Source organism: Sorex araneus, chromosome 3 (genome assembly GCF_027595985.1).
Source record: "Sorex araneus isolate mSorAra2 chromosome 3, mSorAra2.pri, whole genome shotgun sequence".
Lineage (NCBI taxonomy): Eukaryota > Metazoa > Chordata > Mammalia > Eulipotyphla > Soricidae > Sorex > Sorex araneus.
This window is the reverse complement of record NC_073304.1, coordinates 88390918-88410969: the sequence shown is the minus strand read 5'-3', so window position 1 is coordinate 88410969 and position 20052 is coordinate 88390918. Positions and strand designations below refer to the sequence as shown.

The 20052-nt window shown below is 50.6% G+C and overlaps 1 protein-coding gene across 1 annotated transcript; it reads left to right on the top strand.

The window, feature by feature from the left end:
• The first annotated feature begins 3607 nt into the window (after nt 1-3607).
• TGM7 (transglutaminase 7) lies at nt 3608-19824 on the top strand. Its single transcript, XM_004609786.3, has 13 exons — nt 3608-3665; nt 7146-7325; nt 8092-8340; nt 9121-9239; nt 10547-10675; nt 10771-10948; nt 12988-13126; nt 13843-13946; nt 14496-14738; nt 15570-15896; nt 17078-17238; nt 19250-19383; nt 19665-19824. The coding sequence occupies exons 1-13, from the start codon at nt 3608-3610 to the stop codon at nt 19822-19824; spliced, it is 2181 nt and encodes a 726-aa protein (XP_004609843.3).
• Nucleotides 19825-20052: the final 228 nt, after the last annotated feature.

Genomic DNA, 20052 nt, shown 5'->3' with positions numbered 1-20052 from the left:
AATTTTGTGAAACCATGAATGATTTCAGACACATCAAATGTTTCTGAGAGTGCTTAGCCTGCAGGAAATCATCTGAACAGTAGCTATAATTACCCATCTTAAGAACCAAGTGCCATCGAGGAGATGAGGGGCTCACCTGATGGCTAAGCACTCCGCTTCCTCAGAACTACTTGTAGACATGGTGATGACAAATGAGGGGAGTCTGGGAGCTGGGGCCATACTCAGTAACTTCAGACAGCCTCTGTGGAGAGGGGCTCATGGCCATAGACACGGGTGGAGCAGAGTAGGGCTATTCTCCCGAGTTTGGATCTCTTGGGGCTCCATCTTTACATCTCCCAGCTCATCATAGATGGAAGCTGCTTGAGCCTCTCTCTCTCTCTCTCTCTCTCTCTCTCTCTCTCTCAGTTGAAAATGCTTGGGTATCTCTTCTGATCCTCTTCCATCCTCATTTTTGTATGAGTCAAGCTCTAGGACTAATGTGGCAGGAACTTACTTCTCTTCTTACTCAAGTCATTAGCTCCAGCTGGTGCTGGGCCAAGGCAGCCTTGTGGGCGCCAGCATGTTTTTACTAATTGATCCGACTGGATTTCCTACTTTGTTGAACTTCTTCCTCATCCTCGTGGCTTACTTTTCCTGCTCCTTGAAGGCCCTCCCTTTTGTTCTCTGAAGTCTTTGTGTCTCCGACAAGGAAAGCCCTGCAGTGAGCCAAATGCCTCGCATCATTTCTTTGAGTGGAATGAAGCAGAAAGCCCAAGTCCCCAATGGAGAATGAGTTCTTCCATATATGGCAACTTTGGACAAGGGGAGGAGGAGAGGACCACAGCTTCCTCCTTCCTCCTTCCCTTTTCTTCCTGAGCCAACCGAGAGACAAGCCTGGACAAAGGGAGAATGGACCTGGCTGCCCTTACACTCAGCCACCAAAGGGTCGCCCTCATCCTGGCCCTGCCTGTGGATGTGATGGCAACACTCCTGTGTGCTCTTCACCTCTGTTGATGCTGTTGTTGATTTGGGGGCCACACCCAGCTGTGCTCAGAGGCTAGTGCCAGCTCAATGCCAGGGGACCATGTGGTACCTGGCATCAAATCAGGATTCTTCCATGCAAAGCCTGTGGGACATCTGCTTTTTGCAGGGAGGAGGGACTGTTGGCAGATGCTGGTCGATGGAGAAGCTATTTGTCTGTACAGGTGCAACAGGGGCTGGTCTGAAAACGTCAGGCCCCTGGGGAACAAAAGAGACATAACCAGTTTCTGACAGGATCCAGGTCAGTTGCTTCCAAACTTTTGGACTATGACCTAGTACAACACAAATTATATTTGTCCTTCTTTTGCCTAATATTTTTTATTCTTTAATCAGTCACATTTCTTTAAATTGATTTCATAACCTTCTGATGGTGGCTGGAGCAGTAGCACAGTGGGTAGGGCGTTTGTCTTGCACGCGGTCAACTGGGGTTCAATTCCTCCACCCCTCTCAGAGAGCCTGGCAAGCTACTGAGAGTATCTTGCCCGCACAGCAGAGTCTGGCAAGCTACCCATGGCATATTAGACATGCCAAAAACAGTAACAAGTCTCACAATGGAGACATTACTGGTGCCCGCTCGAGCAAATTGATGAGCAACAGGATGACAGTAACAGTGACATCTGAATGGACTGAATTATGGATTATGAAACCTTCTAATGAATTATATCTGATGTTTTAAAAGTGCTCTGAAGGGCCAGAAGGATAGTTCAGAGGGTGCAGTGCCTGCCTTGCATGTAGGCATGAGGCCTTGAATCCAATCCTGGGCACCACAGAGTTCTGCCTCTGCCACGCAGTACTGGGTGTAGTCACAGAGGTCCCTGAGAACTGTCGGGCCCGTACAGAGTCACATTGTGAGGCCCAACCATTAAATTGTCTGGCTCAACTGACAGTGTCACCAGGACTCCCAGATGACTCTGAGCATTGGTTGGGCCAATCCCTAAAAAAATGCCATTAAAGTGGCCAGTGTGGCCCTCAAGGACACAAACACTGCTGCGGTGACTCAGATTATGCCTGGAAATATCCTTGGCAGTCCGGGCTGCAGCCTGAGCAGCACCAAATGCTGCAGCCTGAGCAGCACCAAATCCTGGGGTCCTAGCTCTGAACTTTTCCCCCGTTGGCCAAATATAGCTGAGAATGGCCCCAGGGCTACCTGGAAACCACTTTGGAGGAATTTCCCACAAAAAGGATGTGACTCTAAAATCTGGATTTGATTTTAAATTGTGAAGGAAATTTGGGGGTGGGGGGGAGAACAACCTTAATGTGGGGCAGAGAGATAGTACACGGGGTAAATCTCCTGTCTTGAAAGTAGCCAATTCTGGCTCGATTCCCCAGCACCACATTTGATCCCCTGAGCACCGCCAGGGGACGCTTTTGAACTCAGTTCCAGGAATCACCCTTAAGCACTGCTGGGTATGGCTCCCAAACTGAAAAATAAAAGAGACTCCTGCCCCCGCGCCTGGCTGTCTTTACCGGGGCCCCTCACAGGGGGGTGGGCTGAGTTTCCCTCCCCACACCGAGGAGAGCCCCGGCAGTTGAAGACCTCCAGAACCCAGCCACAGCCACACTCAAGGCCCCTCCCCACACTCTCAGACAAGCTTCATGCATAAAGGAACCGGCAGAGAAACCCAGGTATGCGGGACCCAGGGCTGAGATCTCCAAGCCTGCTCCGATTGGGCCTCCTCCACCCAGATTTCTTATTTTCCAGTAGCTAGGTGGTCACACCCACAAACTGCCCCAGGGCCATGTAATCCTGTCAACGGCCAAGATCCAGAGACTATAAAACAAAGCTCCCAGAAGTGTGAGGCCGCATTTGTGGCCAAGCGACCTCTTATAGCCTAGTTCTCCCTCTTGGAGAACCTGGCAAGCTACTGAGAGTATCTTGCCTGCATGGCAGAGCCTGGCAAGCTCCCCGTGGCATATTTGATATATGTCAAAAACAGTAACAATTATGGGTCTCATTCCCCTGACCCTGAAAGAGCCTCCAATGTGTCACTGTTGGGAAGGACGAGTAAAGAGAGGCTTCTAAAATCTCAGGGCTAGGACAAATGGAGACATTACTGGCGCCCACTCTAGCAAATCATTGAACTAAGAAATGACAGTGATATAGTGATACAACGAGCACCACCAGGGGATGCTCTTGAGCTCAGATCCAGGAATCACCCTTAAGCACGGCTTGGGTATGGCTCCCAAACTAAAATATAAAAGCCCAAACCAAACCAAAAACAAATATATGGCAGTAACAAACGCAACTATTCTCAAGCAAGAATTAGATGTAGGGACATCATTTTTCCCCATTTCTTTACTAGCACAGCAGGTAGGGTGATTGCCTTGCACACGGTTGACCTGGGTTCGATTCCTCCATTCCTCTCAGAGAGCCTGACAAGCTATCGTGGCGTATTTAATATGCCAAAAACAGTAACAACAAGTCTCACAATGCAGACGTTACTGGTGCTTGCTTGAGAAAATCGATGAACAATGGGATGACAGTGCTACAGTACATTAACTTTGTCTCTCAACCCTCCCCCTGCCCTTGATTGCTGCAGTGAATGCAACGGGCAGACATGTTGCATGACCCCTGTGTGCTGCAGACATGGTGGTGATGGTGGTGGTGCGCCATCACAACCTGTTGTGTCCAAGGCGGCGCTCCTGTAGCTGCCGTCTGGCATACTTGCTCTCTGGGGGTCATACTCGCTGCAGCATTTCACATGCTATGGTTGTCTGCTCACTGGGTCACTGCAGTGCTTTCACAAGCTCACCAGAGGGCTCACTGCCTGGCCAGAATGCTCTTGCATCTTTTCAGCTGCAGAGTTCACCCCTTTGTGTGGTGCTCACACACAGCTGACTGTTGAGCTTCCAGGATTCTGCTTGTGGTGCTGGGAACTGCAGACAGCAGAGCTTCCCGGATGGTGCCAGGCACATGTGGAATACCAGGGATTTGAACTCATGACTACATGTTTGAAGAGCAGGTGTTCTGAGCCCCTGATCTATTTCGCTGGGCCCATTTTTAAAACATTGAGCAACTATTCCCAAAGAACACTTTATAATGGATCAGTTTTATCCTGGAGGCAAGCTCTGACAATCTTCCTTTAGCCTCTGACTTAATCCAGATGCTTAGAACTTTTTTTTTTTTGGTTTGTTTTTGGGCCACACCCAGAGGTGCTAGGGCTTACTCCTGGCTTTGCATTCAGGAATTGCTCCTGGCAGGCTCAGGGAAATTTATAGGGTGCTGGGGATTGAACCCAGGTCAGCGGTGTGCACGGCAAATGCCCTACCCACTGTACTATTGCCCCAGGCCCTGCTTAGAATGGTCTTCTTACCAGTTATTTGGATCAAGACATAGAAGAGTTTGGTCAACAATCAGATGGTGAGGCAAAGTAGTTGCGTGAAATCATTAGAACTTCCAAAATCTAGAGTGGTATAAAAGATAGATGGAAACAATCCAAGTAAACCCATTTAGCCAATGTGTAGAGACTCTCATGAATGTGCAAAATGTAAATGGCACAAAAGCTGGCTGAGTGAGAGCATGAGATTTTCCTTTAGGCAGCTACCTGGCCTCTGTCTTCTTACATGCCAGTAGTTACCTCTGCTCCTACTATAACACCCCCCAAATGACCCCAGACATTGCCAAATGTCCTCCAGGGGACAGACATTCCCCAGTTGCGGACCACTGAGGTGGACTGACGTATTAAGAGAAAGACCTAGAGAACAATTGAAAACAAATGCCAGAAATGTCACCAGCAAAACAATAGCAAAGCAAGTGCCATCAGAAGTAGCTTTATTTCTTGTACTCAGGGCATTGAATGATTATGGAGCTCCAAGCCTCACCAGCTATGCGGCTTTCTCCTGGCATGTGAGCCCTGTCAGGTTAAATGTCCAGTTCCATTTCCCAGGACATTAAGTGACTGCTCTAGGCCTCACAGCCATGGGGTGAGCACCTGCCCTGTAGCCCCCAATGTAGGTCGGGCAAGAAGCTCTGTAGCACGCAGATACTGCCTTCCTCATACTCCTGGAACATAGTTGAGAAGCAAGAAATACACTATAAGAATCCCTGAACCTCCTGCTTCTCTGTGTCCTAAAGTAGGCACTTACCGGTGGCACAGGTCCCCGCTTCTGGCCATTTTGTTCACTGAATGCTTACAAAAGTTAAATATGGGGACCGGAAGGATAGTATAGTATAGTATAGTCAAGCGTACAGTACAGTACAAGTGATAGTACAGTATAGTATAGTACAGCATAGTCAAGTGCTTCCCTTGATGGCTGCTGACTCCAGTTCAACTCCCGAGTACCACCAGAGCAACCGGCAAACAAAGAACCAGTAGTAGCTCCCTGAGCAGGGCAGTGGGTGACCTAGACCCCATATTACCACCAGAGAAAAGAAAAAGTCAAATATGCTCTTTTTGTCTCTATCTTCAGGATAACAGAGTGACTTTTTTTTTTTTGCTTTTCGGGTTATACCTAGCAATGCTCTGGGGTTACTCCTGGCTCTGCACTCAGGAATTACCTGTCACCATGCTTGGGGGACCATATGGGATGCCGGGGATTGAACCCAGGTTGGCTGCTGCATGCAAGGCAAATGCCCTACCCGCTGTACTATCGCTCCATCTCCCAGAGTGACTTTTCAAGTCTGTACAAAGGGCTGGAGATATATAGTGCAGAGGGCAGGGCTTTTCCCTTGCATGCAGCAAACCTGGATTCAATCCCTGGTACACCATATGATCCCTGGGCACCACCAGGAGTGATTCCTCCCACCATTGTTGGGGAATAGTCTTTTCCCAAGGTGCCTGGGTACATTGTGCACCGGGTCTGGGCAGGTTCCTGGGCGTGGGGCGAAGGAGGACAAGCGCATGGAGAAACACCCTCCAGGAGCAGTTGAACACAGCCCGTTTTATTGCCAAATACACACATTTTTTTTCATCAGTAAAGTGCTCTTATCTCAGAAATCATTTATTTTTTTGCATTTATATCTGTAATCAGCATGTCTTTAACCTGTAATCCTTTTTAAATTTTTTTTTTAATTTTATTGAATCACCGTGAGATAGTTACAAGCTTTCATGTTTGGGTTATAATCTCACAATGATCAAATACCCATCCCTCCACCAGTGCACATTCCCCACCACCAATATCCCCAGTATACCCCCCCTTTCCCAACCTCCCCCTGCCTCTATGGCAGACAATATTCCCCATACTCTCTCTCTCTACTTTTGGGCATTATAGCTTGCAACACAGACACTGAGAGGACATCATGTTTGGTCCATTATCTACTTTGGGCATGCATCTCCATCCCAACTGGTTCCTCCAACCATCATTTTGTTAGTGATTCCTTCTCTATTCCATCTGCCTTCTCCCCTCCACTCACGAAGCAGTCTTCCAGCTATGGGGCAATCCCCCTGGCCCTTGTATCTAATATCCTTGGGTGTCAGCCTCATGTATACACACATTTTTTATAGAGGGTCTTGGCTTACAGGAAGGTCCTATCACATAAAGTTTAGCATTATTAGCCTATTACCTATTCTTCTCTACTCTGCCCCAGTGCAATCCCATCCAAGGATAGATGTTGCAGTTAGAATGACTTGCTAAGTGTACATGACAGTTTTCTACGTTTTTGGCATATGTGACTATGAGGTTGAATGAAGTTCAAGGCTAGACACCTGGCGCTGGCACCCTGTTTTGCTAACTTTGCCCAGTTGCACCCTCCTGAAAGGCCGCTTTGCAAAGTTGGATTCTATCTGCTCCAGTGCCCGTCACCCTGCTCCACACACCAGAAAAAGTTTGCCTCTAACTGTGGTTAAGAGTATGTGGCAGCATTTCCCAGGTTAGATCTCTGTGATGTGGAAGGTTATAGGTGGTTAATTATAAGTGATGACTAGGAGGTAAAGTTCTTAGTTATCCCGGGTTCCCAGTTCTCCAGTGCTCTGGCTCAGGATACTGGTTCTGAGGTCACAGGCCTCTTAGTTCTGGCCCAGAGTTGCTAACCTGACTCCTGAGACTGTCTTGAGTTAGGGGTGCAAGTGATGGAAGCTAAGATCTGAGGAGGAGCGAGTACCAGGGAACTGAATGTGAGAAGTGTCGGGTGCGTGGGGGCCCGGGGCCCACAGCCAGGTTGTGATAGTCTTCCTCTCTGTCAGCAGCTGCGTTGGTGCTCAGGTCTGTAGACCTGCAGAGCTCCCAGAACAACAAGGACCATCACACGCTGGAGATGGGCTCCAAGCGGCTGGTGGTACGACGGGGCCAGTCCTTCGCCCTCCGGCTGCATTTCGATCGGCCCTTTCGGCCTGGGTCAGACTCCATCACCTTCGTGGCCGAGACCGGTGAGTTTGCCCATCCCCAAGGCCAAGTGCACCTCAAGTAGTCCCTCCCTCTCTGCCCTGAGCCACCCACCCTCCCTTTTCTGGGAACCCCCAGAGTCCTGACTAGTAAAGAAAGATTTGGTTAACTCTATGAACTGGAGTTGTGATAGTAACAGTCAACCTTTAAGCATAAAACAGGCTTTTAGGGTTGCTATTACTTTTTGGTGGAGGGAGGTTTGGGGACTCCCAAATTCAGGGTACCCAGGGGCCTGCCCTGAGGTCCAGTGGTTCAGTGGCCTGCCCAGTGATGTGGTGCTGTCCAGCACACAGGTGCTGAACTTGGCAGTGCTTGGTATGTGTGTGTGTGGTGGGGGGGGGGCAGGGCGGGGTGCACCAGGAATCCAACATGGGGCCTAGTACATGCAAGGCAAGTATTCCAGCCTTTGTGCTATCTGCTGGTCCTATGATCATGTCTTAATATTTTTTTTAGTCGAATCACTGAGATACAGTTATAAAGCTTTCATGATTGGGTTTCAGTCATACGATCCCTCCACCCATCCCTCCACCAGTGTACATTTCTCATCACCATATGATTGTGTCTTACAGATTAAAAAACAATTAAACACTGAGGCCCAGAGATTTAAAGTGACTTGTCCCAAAGCACCAATAAAAGCCTAAACCCAAAGGGTTAGCTTATAGCAGGAGGAGGCAAAGTCCTCACAGTCCTTATGCAAACAGGAAACCTGAACCTTGAGTCTGAGCAGGGGGTTGATTCTTTCTCACATAGGACCTGCGCCCACGGAACGGCTTGGAACTCGAGTCACCTTTGTGCTCACCCAGGCCCGGCGGGGAAACGTCTGGGCTGCGTCTGACTTTATTGTAGACCACAACTCTCTCTCCGTCTCCATGTTCACACCTGCCAATGCGATTATTGGCCCCTACAGTCTGAAGATAGAGACCGCAGGAGGCCCAGGCCTGAGTCCTGTGACATACCCACTGGGGACTTTCATCCTGCTATTTAATCCTTGGAGTGCAGGTACAACACTCACAGCTGGCAATGGGAATGTTCTGTGAAGAAGCCCAGAGAAAATACTCTGCCCTTTATGAAACGCATTACCCTGCAGTCAGTGCAAATCATCTCTATAAAGTGGAGCTTTTGGGGGGTTTTGGTTTTCAGGCCACATTCCAGCAGTGCTCTGGCTTACTCCTGGATCTGCACTCAGAAATCATGACTGGTGAGGCCTTAGGGACCTTCTGGGGCGCCAGGAATTGAACCCAGGTTAATAACATGCAAAATAAATGCCCTACCCACTGTGCTATTGCTTTGATTCCTACAAAGTGAGTCTAATGGCACAATGAGCCTCAAATGAGTAAGACCCTGATCTCTGATACTGAAGAACGAATGAAAGGAGAAAACTTAGAAAATAAAACACAGATGCTCCTAATTGTATTACAGAGGTGTGCATAGAAAGGACGAGTGGCCTGAATATGACAAAATGCAATGGTGTGTAGCTTTGAGTGGCGGGGATGAGGGACTGTTGTCTTCTTTCTGTCATTTGTGATACCTAAATACAGCAGCAAGCTCATCCTCTTTCACAATCAAAGAAAGATGATCATTACTTTTTCCCAACATAGATAATATTACTGGCCTCTGGGAGGGCACAGAGTCAACTTCTAAGGGGTCTGACATGCGTGTCTGTTTCCACCAACGCACTGCTTCTCTGTTCCAGCAATACAAGGCTATTACCATGTTCAACTTTATTGCTCTGTCTTTGGGTTTGGTGTTTTATCCTCTCCATTATGTTTAACTTCTCAGAGGATGACGTTTACCTGCCGAGTGAGATTCTTCTGCAGGAGTATATCATGATGGACTACGGCTTTATTTACAAGGGCCATGAAAAGTTTATCACCTCCTGGCCCTGGAACTATGGGCAGGTAACACTCACTAACAGGGCTGGGGATGGTTTTCTGATATCCAGCTGTGAGATTTCCTCAGGCCTGTGAACCAAAGTCAGTGTGAGGTCCTGGGCTATTCTTGTACCCAAGAAAAAGACCAAGGAGGGAAGGGGCTTTTCAGTATTTTAGATGAAAATCTTGAAGCAAAATCCTGGCAGGTTACTATACTACCTTGAACCTACCTCTCTGGTTCTGTAGCGATCAGTTTATGGTGAATCTTGTTTTCGTCTATCCTTTGCAGGACTTTGCAAACAACAGTCCCTGAGTTGAATATGGCACAAGAACTATTTGGCATGTTCCTTAAACAAAACACATTCTTACATTCTTGGGCCGAGAGATAGCTCCAAGAATCCAATATATAGAGAGGGGACCTTGGGTTCTGGTGACTTTTTCATTCTCAACCACCTGGCTGGTGTCCTTTCTCCATCTCCCTCTCCTCCTCTCAGTTCTACCCTCCACACCTTGAAGAAAGAGTTAGCTGAAGCATGGATCCTTGCAGAGAGACAAGTTTCCCTGCTTTTCAACACCGACAAGTTGTACAATTTAGGGCTTGGGGGTTTGGGACACACCCCGAAGTGCTCAGAGTTTATTCCTGGCTCTGTGCTCAGAAGTGACTTCTGGTGTGATACAGGGACCATATGTGGTGTCATGAATAGAGCTGGCGTTCAGCTGTATGCAAGGAGAGCATCTTAAGCCTGCATTGTCTTTCTGGCCCCTTGTGTAGTTTTTTGTTTGAATAGGGGACATATGCCAGCATATTTCTCAGGCAAAAGGACAGCAACCAATGTCACAAATCTATGCTGTAAGTGCATGTCACCAGGCTATACAACCTTATCCCAGCTCACGGGGCTGGACTTGACCTGATTTTAGGGCCCCTCTCCTCATATGCCCACACCCTGAAGGGGTCCATTTGTTCATTTCTTACTCCCATAAGCTCTCCAGATAGGAGTGCTCCTAACTCCTCTCCGTGGTACCCACCAGGCTGAAACCCAAGTGAACGAGCCCTCCTCTCTGCCTCCTGGTTCCTAAAGACTCTCTGCTCCCGGGGTCTACAGAGATCTCTCATCTCTCTGAATTCTGCTTTTCCTTTTCCCACGAGAGCTGCAGAGGTCAGCACTCCCTGTATTCTGAAACAAATATGCTCCCAATTTTAACTGATAAGCACAGGGAGGCAGACTCCTGTCTGATATTGAGGTCCAGCACAGACGCCTCCCTGCAAGTCTGAGTTCCAACAATACTAGACGGTTTGACTCTTCTCTTTGTTCTCCCCGGAAATGACTCATAAGTTTGAAGAGGACATCATAGATATCTGCTTTGAGATTTTGAACAAGAGCCTGTACTTCCTAGAGAACCCATCCAAAGATTACTCGCAGCGGAATGACGTGGTGTATGTCTGCAGGGTGGTGAGTGCCATGGTGAGGACAAGCAACGCCCCCCCCAATCTGAGGACAGTGAGGGTGCCCCCATTGCGGCCCAACACTGTGGAAATCCCCCTGCTTGTCCCTTGCAGATCAACAGCAATGATGACAATGGCGTGCTTCAGGGAAACTGGGGAGAGGATTACTCCCAGGGGGTCAGCCCGCTGCAGTGGAACGGCAGTGTGGCCATCCTGCGGCAGTGGTCAGCCAGGGGCAGGCAGCCGGTGAAGTATGGACAGTGCTGGGTCTTTGCAGCTGTGATGTGCACGGGTGAGGCCACAAGTGGAGGGCGGAATGCAGACACCCTCATTTAATCTCCAGGATATTCCTTTCGGGTTATTTTCGCTTGTGTTCATTACCCCACAGCTAAGGTGTGGTAGCCACTCAGGCTCATGTGTAAGAGCGTGTGTGTGTGAGCATGTGTGAGTGTGCACATGTGTGGCTTTTTTTTTTTGAGAGGGAGCCATACCCAGCAATGCTCAGGGATTACTCCTGGCTCTGAGTTCAGGAGTCACTCCTAGCGGTGCTGAGGAGACCATATGCAGTGCTGGAATCTAACTGGGATCAGCTGCACGCAACGAAGCACCCTGACCACTTTCTATCTCCAGCCCTGGCACTGGGCTCCGCATCAGCATTTTTTCAGTCTTGAGGCATCTTGCCCATTTACTCAAAAGAGAGGCTGGTTTACTGCAGCACCACCTCCACACGCTTCTTTTTTGTTTGTTTGGTCTAGGGACCATACCACCTATGATGCGCTCAGGAATCACTTCTGGCAGTGCTTGGGGGACCATATGTGATGCCAGAGATTGAACCTGGTTGGGTGCAGGATACGCAGCCTACCCACTGTACTCCCTCACAGGCCCCTTTTGGCTTGTTTTATTTGGGGGTCACTCCTAGTTGTGCTCAGGGTTTACTCCTGGCTCTGTTCTCAGGGGCCACTCCTGGCAGGGCTCGACCACAAACTTCTTTTTTTTTTCTTTTTGGGTCACACTCAGCAACGCACAGGGGTTACTCATGGCTCTGCACTCAGGAATTACTTCTGGCGGTGCTGGGGGACCATATGGGATGCTGGGAATAGAACCCGGTCAGTCACATGCAAGGCAAATGCCCTACCTGCTGTGCTATCACTCCAGCACCTCGACCACAAAATTCTTGATGGAGCAGAGATGTGAGAGGGTGACCTGCAAGACCCCAAGTTTGATCCTTGGTACCATGTGCCCCAGTACTGCTGGAAGTATCCCCAGTTCCTCCTGAACACTGACTACATGATCCCTGAATACCTCATCCCAAAGCCCAAGCACTTAATAGTCTGACCTACGCCATGGTCCTGAGCTTCACCAGGAATGGCCCGGGCTCCCCAACACTACTGGCGAATTCCCTCTAAAAACTGTCACCATAGGGCTGTCAGTGGCACCAGTTCCATTCCTGGGAATCAGAGAGATGGAATAAATTGTCTCTGAACTGCAGTACTGGCAGAGATGGAGATGTATGTTCCAAAGGTCACACTGACTCTTGGCTTGATTTCCCTGAGCAGGTGTGTGTGCAGTGGTATAGTGTCTGCTTTGTGTGACTCCATTTATGAGACCTTAACTCAGCTTTTTTTTTTTCTTGTTGAGCCACACCCAGCGATGCTCAGGGGTTACTTCTGGTTCTGCACTCAGGAATTACTCCTGGTGGTGCTTGGGGGACCATATGGCCATATGCAATGCCAGGGATCAAACCTGGGTTTGTCGTGTGCAAGGCAAACACCCTATCTGCTGTACCATCTCTCTGGTCCCTTAACTCATCTTTAAAAGAAATCTCTGTAAGGCTCCAGAGAGTCAACAACAGCTCCTGAGCACTTCTGGGTAAAGGCCAACGCAATCCTCCCACAGGGTTTTGTAGCACTATGCCTATAAACCACCAGAGGGCGCTGTTGCCTTACCAAGGATGGTGGCATCCTCTGAGCGGCTTCCTTGTGTTTCTGCTTCTCTGTCTTCCATCCATTCTGATTGCTTGCTTTCCTCCAAATCCTTCTCTTTTACTAAAATCATAGACATAAATCATGTGGCCTAGCTTCTCATTTTGCTCTACACACGCAGTCATTAGCCCAGAGAAGTTAAGCCTCCAAACCTAAGGTCACACGGTTTCTGTTAGAAAACTGATCATAGAGTTTATATATAAACAGTATTTTAACCTCTCTATTCTGCAAGGGTCTTGGCTCGCTTCCTCTCCTCCAGCTGGAAAGTTGGGAAGCGAACATGGGGAGGGGAATCAACGGTGCTGCTTGAAAAGAATTCAGCACTTCTCCACGCTTTTGCTCTCTGCAGTCATGAGATGCTTAGGTGTTCCAACCCGGGTTGTTTCCAATTTTCGTTCTGCGCACAACGTGGATGGGAACTTGACCATCGACTGCTACTATGATCAAAATGCAGAGATGCTGCCAACTGAGAAACAAGACAAAATCTGGTAAGGGGCATGTGTGTCACTCCAGGGAGGACAGGAAAAGTCAGACCACGTGGCCTGGCTCTCGGACCTTAAGGCAGTAGTTCTCTGAATATTTATGCTGAGGCTCAGAAAATATGTTCCAAGCCAGGAGGCTATTCTGGTTAATTAGATCATCACCCGACACTCTTATTAGAGAAAGCCAGCAGAGAACATTCCGAGTCCAGTTGCCAAATGAGTGACTCTGCCTCAGAAACCTGGCTGCTTAATCCACATTTAACACCTACTTTGAGTTTATTTGCAACAATTCCTCTTTTCCCTACTTAGGCAAAGCCTGGACTCCTACCTCTTCTATTCTCTTGACTTCTTCACCCCCCACCTCCCCCTTTTCTGCTGGTCTGTGAGTGTGTGGGACACTCTCTCTCTCTCTCTCTCTCTCTCTCTCTCTCTCTCTCTCTCTCTCTCTCTCTCTCTGGGTTTCTAGAGTGCAGAAACTTCTCAGATTCAATCAATCCTCATCTGAAATAAAGCCAATGAAAACACCAAGGGAACAGGATGAGAACATTTGAATAAAAGTATTGTCATTGCATTATCCTTGTGACTCAGGTAAGCTCAAATTACTTGCAAAATAAAAAGGAAACAAGCAAACCAAAAGATCAATGATACAAAGTGCTCAGTTGAGTATGTGCTAACAAAACCTCCTATAATGGGAGTCCTTGTCTCTTGACTTCTTTCTATAGGAATTTCCATGTCTGGAACGAGTGCTGGATGATCCGGAAAGATCTCCCGCCGGGCTACAATGGTTGGCAGGTTCTAGATCCCACTCCGCAGCAAACCAGCAGCGGTGAGTTTACCTCATCTCTGGGGTGGCTGCGATGGGAGTTCAGACCTTCACTGCCTCCCACTGCCCACAGCCAGCTCCCAGGGCCCCCCACACACACCCTGCCATGGGGACATAGAAATATGTGTTGGATTTAGCAAATAAAAACATAGGGTGCCCTGATCCCTCCATGGGCATGAAGGAAGGCATGAAGGAATGTGAGTGAATGGGAGGCCAGAAAGGGGCACCATTTCTCCCACTTTGTCCCTTGACCCAAGGAGCCCAAGTAGCAGAGATGACCGGTGAGGAGTCTAACTTGCCAGTTACAGCAGAAATTAGGGGTCCTCTGGCTGCTTCTTGTCCTGTAAAGTGGATGATGAGGACGATGATAACCCAGCCCCTCGGGGCACAGAGAGGATCAGATGAATTTGCAGGAACTGAGAGCACTTGGTGGAGGATTGTCCCTCATGCCCCTGCTTCTGCCCAGGGGTCTCCCGGTCTCCCCACACACACAGCCAGCCGCCCCTGGCCACCTTAGGGGGGGTGTTAGCAGAGCTCCTGTTCCCTGCGCAGGACTGTTCTGCTGCGGCCCCGCTTCTGTAAAGGCCATCAGGGAAGGGGAGGTCCACCTGCCCTATGACACCCCATTTGTGTACGCCGAGGTCAACGCTGATGAGGTCATTTGGCTCTTGGGGAATGGCCAGGCCCGGGAAATCCTGTCTCATAACACCAGCTCCATCGGGAATGAACTCAGCACCAAGATGGTCGGGTCAGACCAGCGCCAGAACATCACCAGCTCCTACAAGCACCCGGAAGGTACCTGGGGCCAGGGGCTTGGGGCGTTATACCTTTCCTCTGGGGCGGCTGCGACGGGAGTTCAGACCTTCAACACCTCCCAGGGCTCCCCAGCGCTCCCCACCATGGGGACATAGGGGGCATGTGCTGGTTTAGCAAATAAACCAATTGGCACAGGGTGCCCATTAAATATGAATTGCACATTAATTCATTGAAACAAATGTTTTATCAGTCTAAGTATGTCACAAGGATGGCACCAGGCATACTTACACTAAAGAAGGTTCAGCTGAGATTCCAGTTCCGTGGAATGTCCTTTATTCCACCTGGGAACTCTGTCATTGGGCGGCATTTTTGGCCACTTCAGGTAGCAGGTGGAAAAGTGGACACTCAAGGAAGGGGCTCTTGGCCTGAGGAAGGGGCAGCACACCGGGAGGAGGCCAGGGTGGAGTCAGACTGCCTGAGCGCTAATCAGGGTCCTTCTCAGTTCTGGTTATTTAAACCTGGGCATGTTCTTACTATAGCTGCACCTCCAGGTGCTCATCTGGGTGAGAGATGACAGAACTAAGCACAGAAACCTCACCCCTGAGGAGACAGGATTGAATCCAGCCCCCAGCCACACACACATGTACACACACACATGAGCGCATGCACATACGTATATACACGCCATTTCTCAGTCCTGAAGGTAATCTCCTGACAGGTCATTCCTGAGTTTGGGGCCTTAGAAGAGCAGTGTGTGTGTGTGTGTGTGTGTGTGTGTGTGTGTGTGTGTGTGTGTGTGTGTGTGTGGCACGAGGGGTGGGGGAATGGGGGCCCATTTCCCACCTGTCTCCCATCTCTCCTTTCTGCCAGGGTCCCGTGAGGAGCGGGCTGTATTCATGAAGGCCTCCCAAAAACTGCTGGGCCACAGGTGGTCCTCCTCGCCCTTCCTGGACCTGCTAGGCTCCGAGGCCTTGCAGGAGCAGCCGGCACAGCTGGAGCTGCACCTGGCCAGGACGCCCGAGTGGGGCCACGACGTGCTGCTGAGGTTGCACGCCCGGAGGGTGGAGGCCAGGACCCACCCCCAGGGGCCCATCTCGCTGGTGGTGCGCTTCTGCGCACAGGCCCTGCTGCACAAAGGCGGTGCCCGGGAGCCCCTGTGGAGACAGACCCTGCAGCTCCAGCTAGACTTTGGGAAGGGTGTGTGTGTGGGGGGGGTCAGAGGATGGGGCTGGGAGGGCTCTTCGACCTCAACACACACACAACACACACTCACACATGTGTGCAAATACAAATGTACACATGCAAACACACACATGTGCGCACACGCAAACATACATGCACCCACAAATATATATAAATACACATAAACACACAAACATATACATGTGCACACACAAATATATACACATGACCCCACACACATATACACATGCCTACACACACATACACATGCCCACACACATATGCACACAAACACACACATGTGCACACAAAGACACACACAAACACACATGCTCATATACACAAATATATATACACAAACACACAAAGACATACACATGCATGCGCACACACAAACACACATCACACACAAACATACAAAAACATTGTACATGTCTGGGGTATGTTTATGTATATAACATGTTTGCACATGTGCAAGTTCATCTTGGTCCTGAAAGATCTCTCTGGCGTTGCCTCAGTTATGAATCCAGCTAAGGCGTTTGGGCAGAGACGGTCCGACGGGGGCGGTATGGTGCAGCAGATAGCGGGGGGGGGGGGCGGGGGGGGAAAGGCAGTATTAATTCAGACATACACAAATACACACACGCACACTGCTAACACATAAATGCACCCAGACACACACAAATGTCTCACATATGTGCAAACATGTTATATACATAAACATACCTCAGACATGCACAAATACATGTTTCACTGGCATACACATGTCTTACATGCAAACACTCATATTTTAAACATATACATGTATACTTGTGTACATGTTACACATAAACACACCCCAGACATACATGTCTCATTGGCCTACAAACACCTCTCACAGATGCACACATCTTATACACACGGAGTAGTGCCTCACACATTCCCCAGACCATAGAGATGCTCATGACAGGGTCTGGAAGCCTCATGCTGTGCCCCTGGTACCATCCAACAGGGCAAACACAGTATCGACTTCGGGGTCAGTAGGGTCAGGGTAAGTGCCCTGTGTTGCCACTCACAAATCTTGCACCCACACATTCTCATATGCAACTTCCCCGGGCCCCTGGCTCGGCCCCTCCCTTTCTCCCATTACCCACCCCCCCCCCACCCAACGTTCTAAGACCAGTCCCTGGACTCAGACCCCCTCTGTCTGCGCTTAGAGATGCAGTGGCCACTCTCGCTGCCCTCCAGCACCTACAGAAACAAGCTGACTGATGAGAAGCTCATCCGCGTGTCGGGCATTGCTGAGGTGAAGGAGACGGGGAAGTTCATCTTGGTCCTGAAAGATATCTCTCTGGCGCCGCCTCAGCTATCTATCCAGGTAAGGCTTTTGGGCAGAGACAGGGCCCAGTGGGGCTGTGTGGTGCTGGGGGACAGTGGGGGCAGTGTTAGTTCAGATATAGCTGCTGCCTCGTGGGGCACAATGTGCATTGAAGCACAGTGTGCTGTGGTCTGGTGTTCCATGCAGAGCGCAGGTTAGGAAGGCTTCTCAGAGGCAGTGACACTGTGGAGAATATAAGTGAAGACAGTAGAAAAGGAGAGGGCGCTAAAGGCAACCTAAGTAAGGGAATAGTTTTGCAGGGGCAAAGAAAGAAAGGCAGTGACATTGGTCATTTGTGTGTTGGTTTGTGTCTGTAAGGGGTAGGGGGCTATGTCACATCCAGTAGTGCTCAGAGGCTATTTCTCAGGGGTCACTGCTGGTGGTGACCAGAGGGACACAGGTGACATTTGAAAGCTGACTACTGGACTGGAGGGAACTCTACAGGCTGATTTGTGGCCTGGATTGATCCCCTGCCACCACATGGTCCCCTAAGCCCCTGCACCAGCAGGAACATCTCTCAGGCGTGGTACCCCCAAAAAACAAACAAAGTAACAATAAATGAATAAACCCAGAGGAGAGGCTGGTGGGATGGCTGGCTGGAGGGGAAACATGTGCAGGTGAGCCCAGGTTCTAGGGACAGCAGAAGCTGGTGGGGCTGGCGAGGCCATTGTGAGGGAGGAAGCCGGCCCCTCCTGGTACCAATATTTCCAAAGCCTCCTGTCCTCACCTTTCTTTACTCCAAGAGCTTGGCACCATGTTGTCCCCTCCTGTCCCCTTCTGGCTTTGCACCTCGTGGATTCCCAACCTGCCCCCACCCACTGCGGCCATGAGACTGAGCGTCTCTGGATGGAGCCTTTTGGCGCCACACAGGTTCCCTGGACGTGATGGGAGTCTGCCGGGCTGCAGCCGAGCCCTGGCCAGCAACCCCCACCCCAGGAGGAGTAGCAGGCACAGGCCGCCTGGAGCTGAGAAGCTACAGAATCCAGTGCAAACACAGGCCTTGCCAAGCAGGCACTAAAGGGGTTCCCGGCAGTGAGTAGTGAGTGAGTGTGTGTGTGTGTGTGTGTGTGTGTGTGTGTGTGTGTGTGTGTGTGTGTGTGTGTGTGTGTGTGTTGCTGGATACCAACATTATTGTTCCCCAGTTCTACTCTGACACCCTCCTTTGAGCACAAAGGGCCCATTTCTTCTTCTGAATTCCAGAGAAATTTGACTGAGTCTTCCCTCCCCTTTCTCCATGGGTGGAGCTAAGAGAACCCCACCCTTCCAGCACTCTCCAGATTCTTCCAGCATCTTCTATATTCTTCCTGATCCTTTCAGCTCAGTACCTTGTTTACAGGGTGGCCGGGTCAAGCTCTTCCCTGCCGCAGAAACTCAGGTCCGGCTCCTGGGTCAAGGCTGGGCCTTGCTCTGACATTGCTTCCTCACCCCTGGCCCCTCACTGCTGCCCCGGAAGAGTTCAGTGAGTTGCTTCAGGTGGGGGGAGGCCCTGCTGGGCTCTAGGACACTGGATCCGGGTCCCCACTGAGCCGTGAACACTTCCCAGAGCCTTGGCCTGAGAGTGGCCTTAGCAATGTGCCTGGTGAACACCCAGGACACCCCTTGAAGATGCACATCAGTCACCATGACCCTCACTGACTGGAGATTCATCCTAGGGATCCCCCTGTCTGTGTGAGGGGGACGGCGCTGGGCTGGGCAGCAGACCCAAGGCCTCGTCCAGGGCAGGCCTGTGGGCTGCCGCTTGAGCCTGAACCCTGGTCCACTGGGAACCGACATCTCTGTCCGCTGCCCCTGAAAGAGTGAGCCGACACCTTGAGACCCTGTGGACGGGAGAGAGCTCAGCCCAGGGCCTTCCTCAAGGACTGCTGCCTGCCGAGACAGGCTACCGTGTGTCCCCCCGTCATTCTCTCCCAACGCCACTGACCTCTCAGCTCTAAGGAGCCATCTCTGTGGTTGCAGAGGGCAGGTGGGCAGCCCAGCTGGGGTCTGTTGCTATGAGCCTCTCCCCACACAGGTGGCTGAGAGGGCAGAGGTGGGCAAGGCACTGCACATCCGCCTCACCCTCACCAACACGCTGACGGTACCACTGACCAAGTGCTCCATGGCGCTGGAGGGCAGCGGCCTCATCGATGGACAGATAGTCAACGAGTGAGTAGGGTCCAATGGACAGACAGTCAACGAGTGAGTAGAGTCCGCCCCCACTGCTGCCAGGCTCCTGCTGGGGTGCGATAGGGAGGCTCGAGGGTTCGCAGGGCTGTCCTCCTGCTTTCCATCCCTCCGTAATAAAGGGGTGAGCCCTGGGGTATTGAGGGGAAGCGAGGAGGTCCTCACCCACCAAGAGGGAAAATCAGATCACCTCGCCCCACCCCTGCCAGAATAACTTCTTCTTTAGCCTCTAACGGGCCTTCCCCACACCCTGTTCCCTTCAGCCTTGGGACCCTGGTGGCTGACCACACCATCAACGTGGAACTGGACCTCTATCCCATCAAGGCGGGCGCCCGCCAGCTGCAGGTCCTCATCAGCAGCAACGAGGTCAAGGAGATCAAAGGCTACAAGCACATCTTTGTCTCCCCACCCAGGGCTCACTGAGCCCCCACAGACCCACCCCTGGCCCTCCCGGGCTCCCAGCCCTTGCCCAGCACCTCATATATCCTCCTGGTCCAGCCTTGCTTCCGGTTTCTCCGGAAGAGGGGGACTTACTCCCCCTCAGTCTTCAGTCCTCTTCCCAGCCTTCCCGGGGGAGCACGCAGCTGCCAGGGCTCTGGCGTGGCCTGTCCCAGGAGACAATAAAGACATCTGTTCCCACAGAGTTGTCTT

Excerpts from the sequence above, each read along its gene's own strand:
- TGM7 (XM_004609786.3), top strand. The coding sequence starts at position 3,608 with ATGGTGGTGATGGTGGTGGTGCGCCATCACAACCTGTTGTGTCCAAGG. Across the intron at positions 3,666-7,145 it reads GTGTCCAAGGCGGCGCTCCT|CTGCGTTGGTGCTCAGGTCT; the intron begins GTAGCTGCCGTC and ends CTCTGTCAGCAG. Across the intron at positions 19,384-19,664 it reads GATGGACAGATAGTCAACGA|CCTTGGGACCCTGGTGGCTG; the intron begins GTGAGTAGGGTC and ends TGTTCCCTTCAG.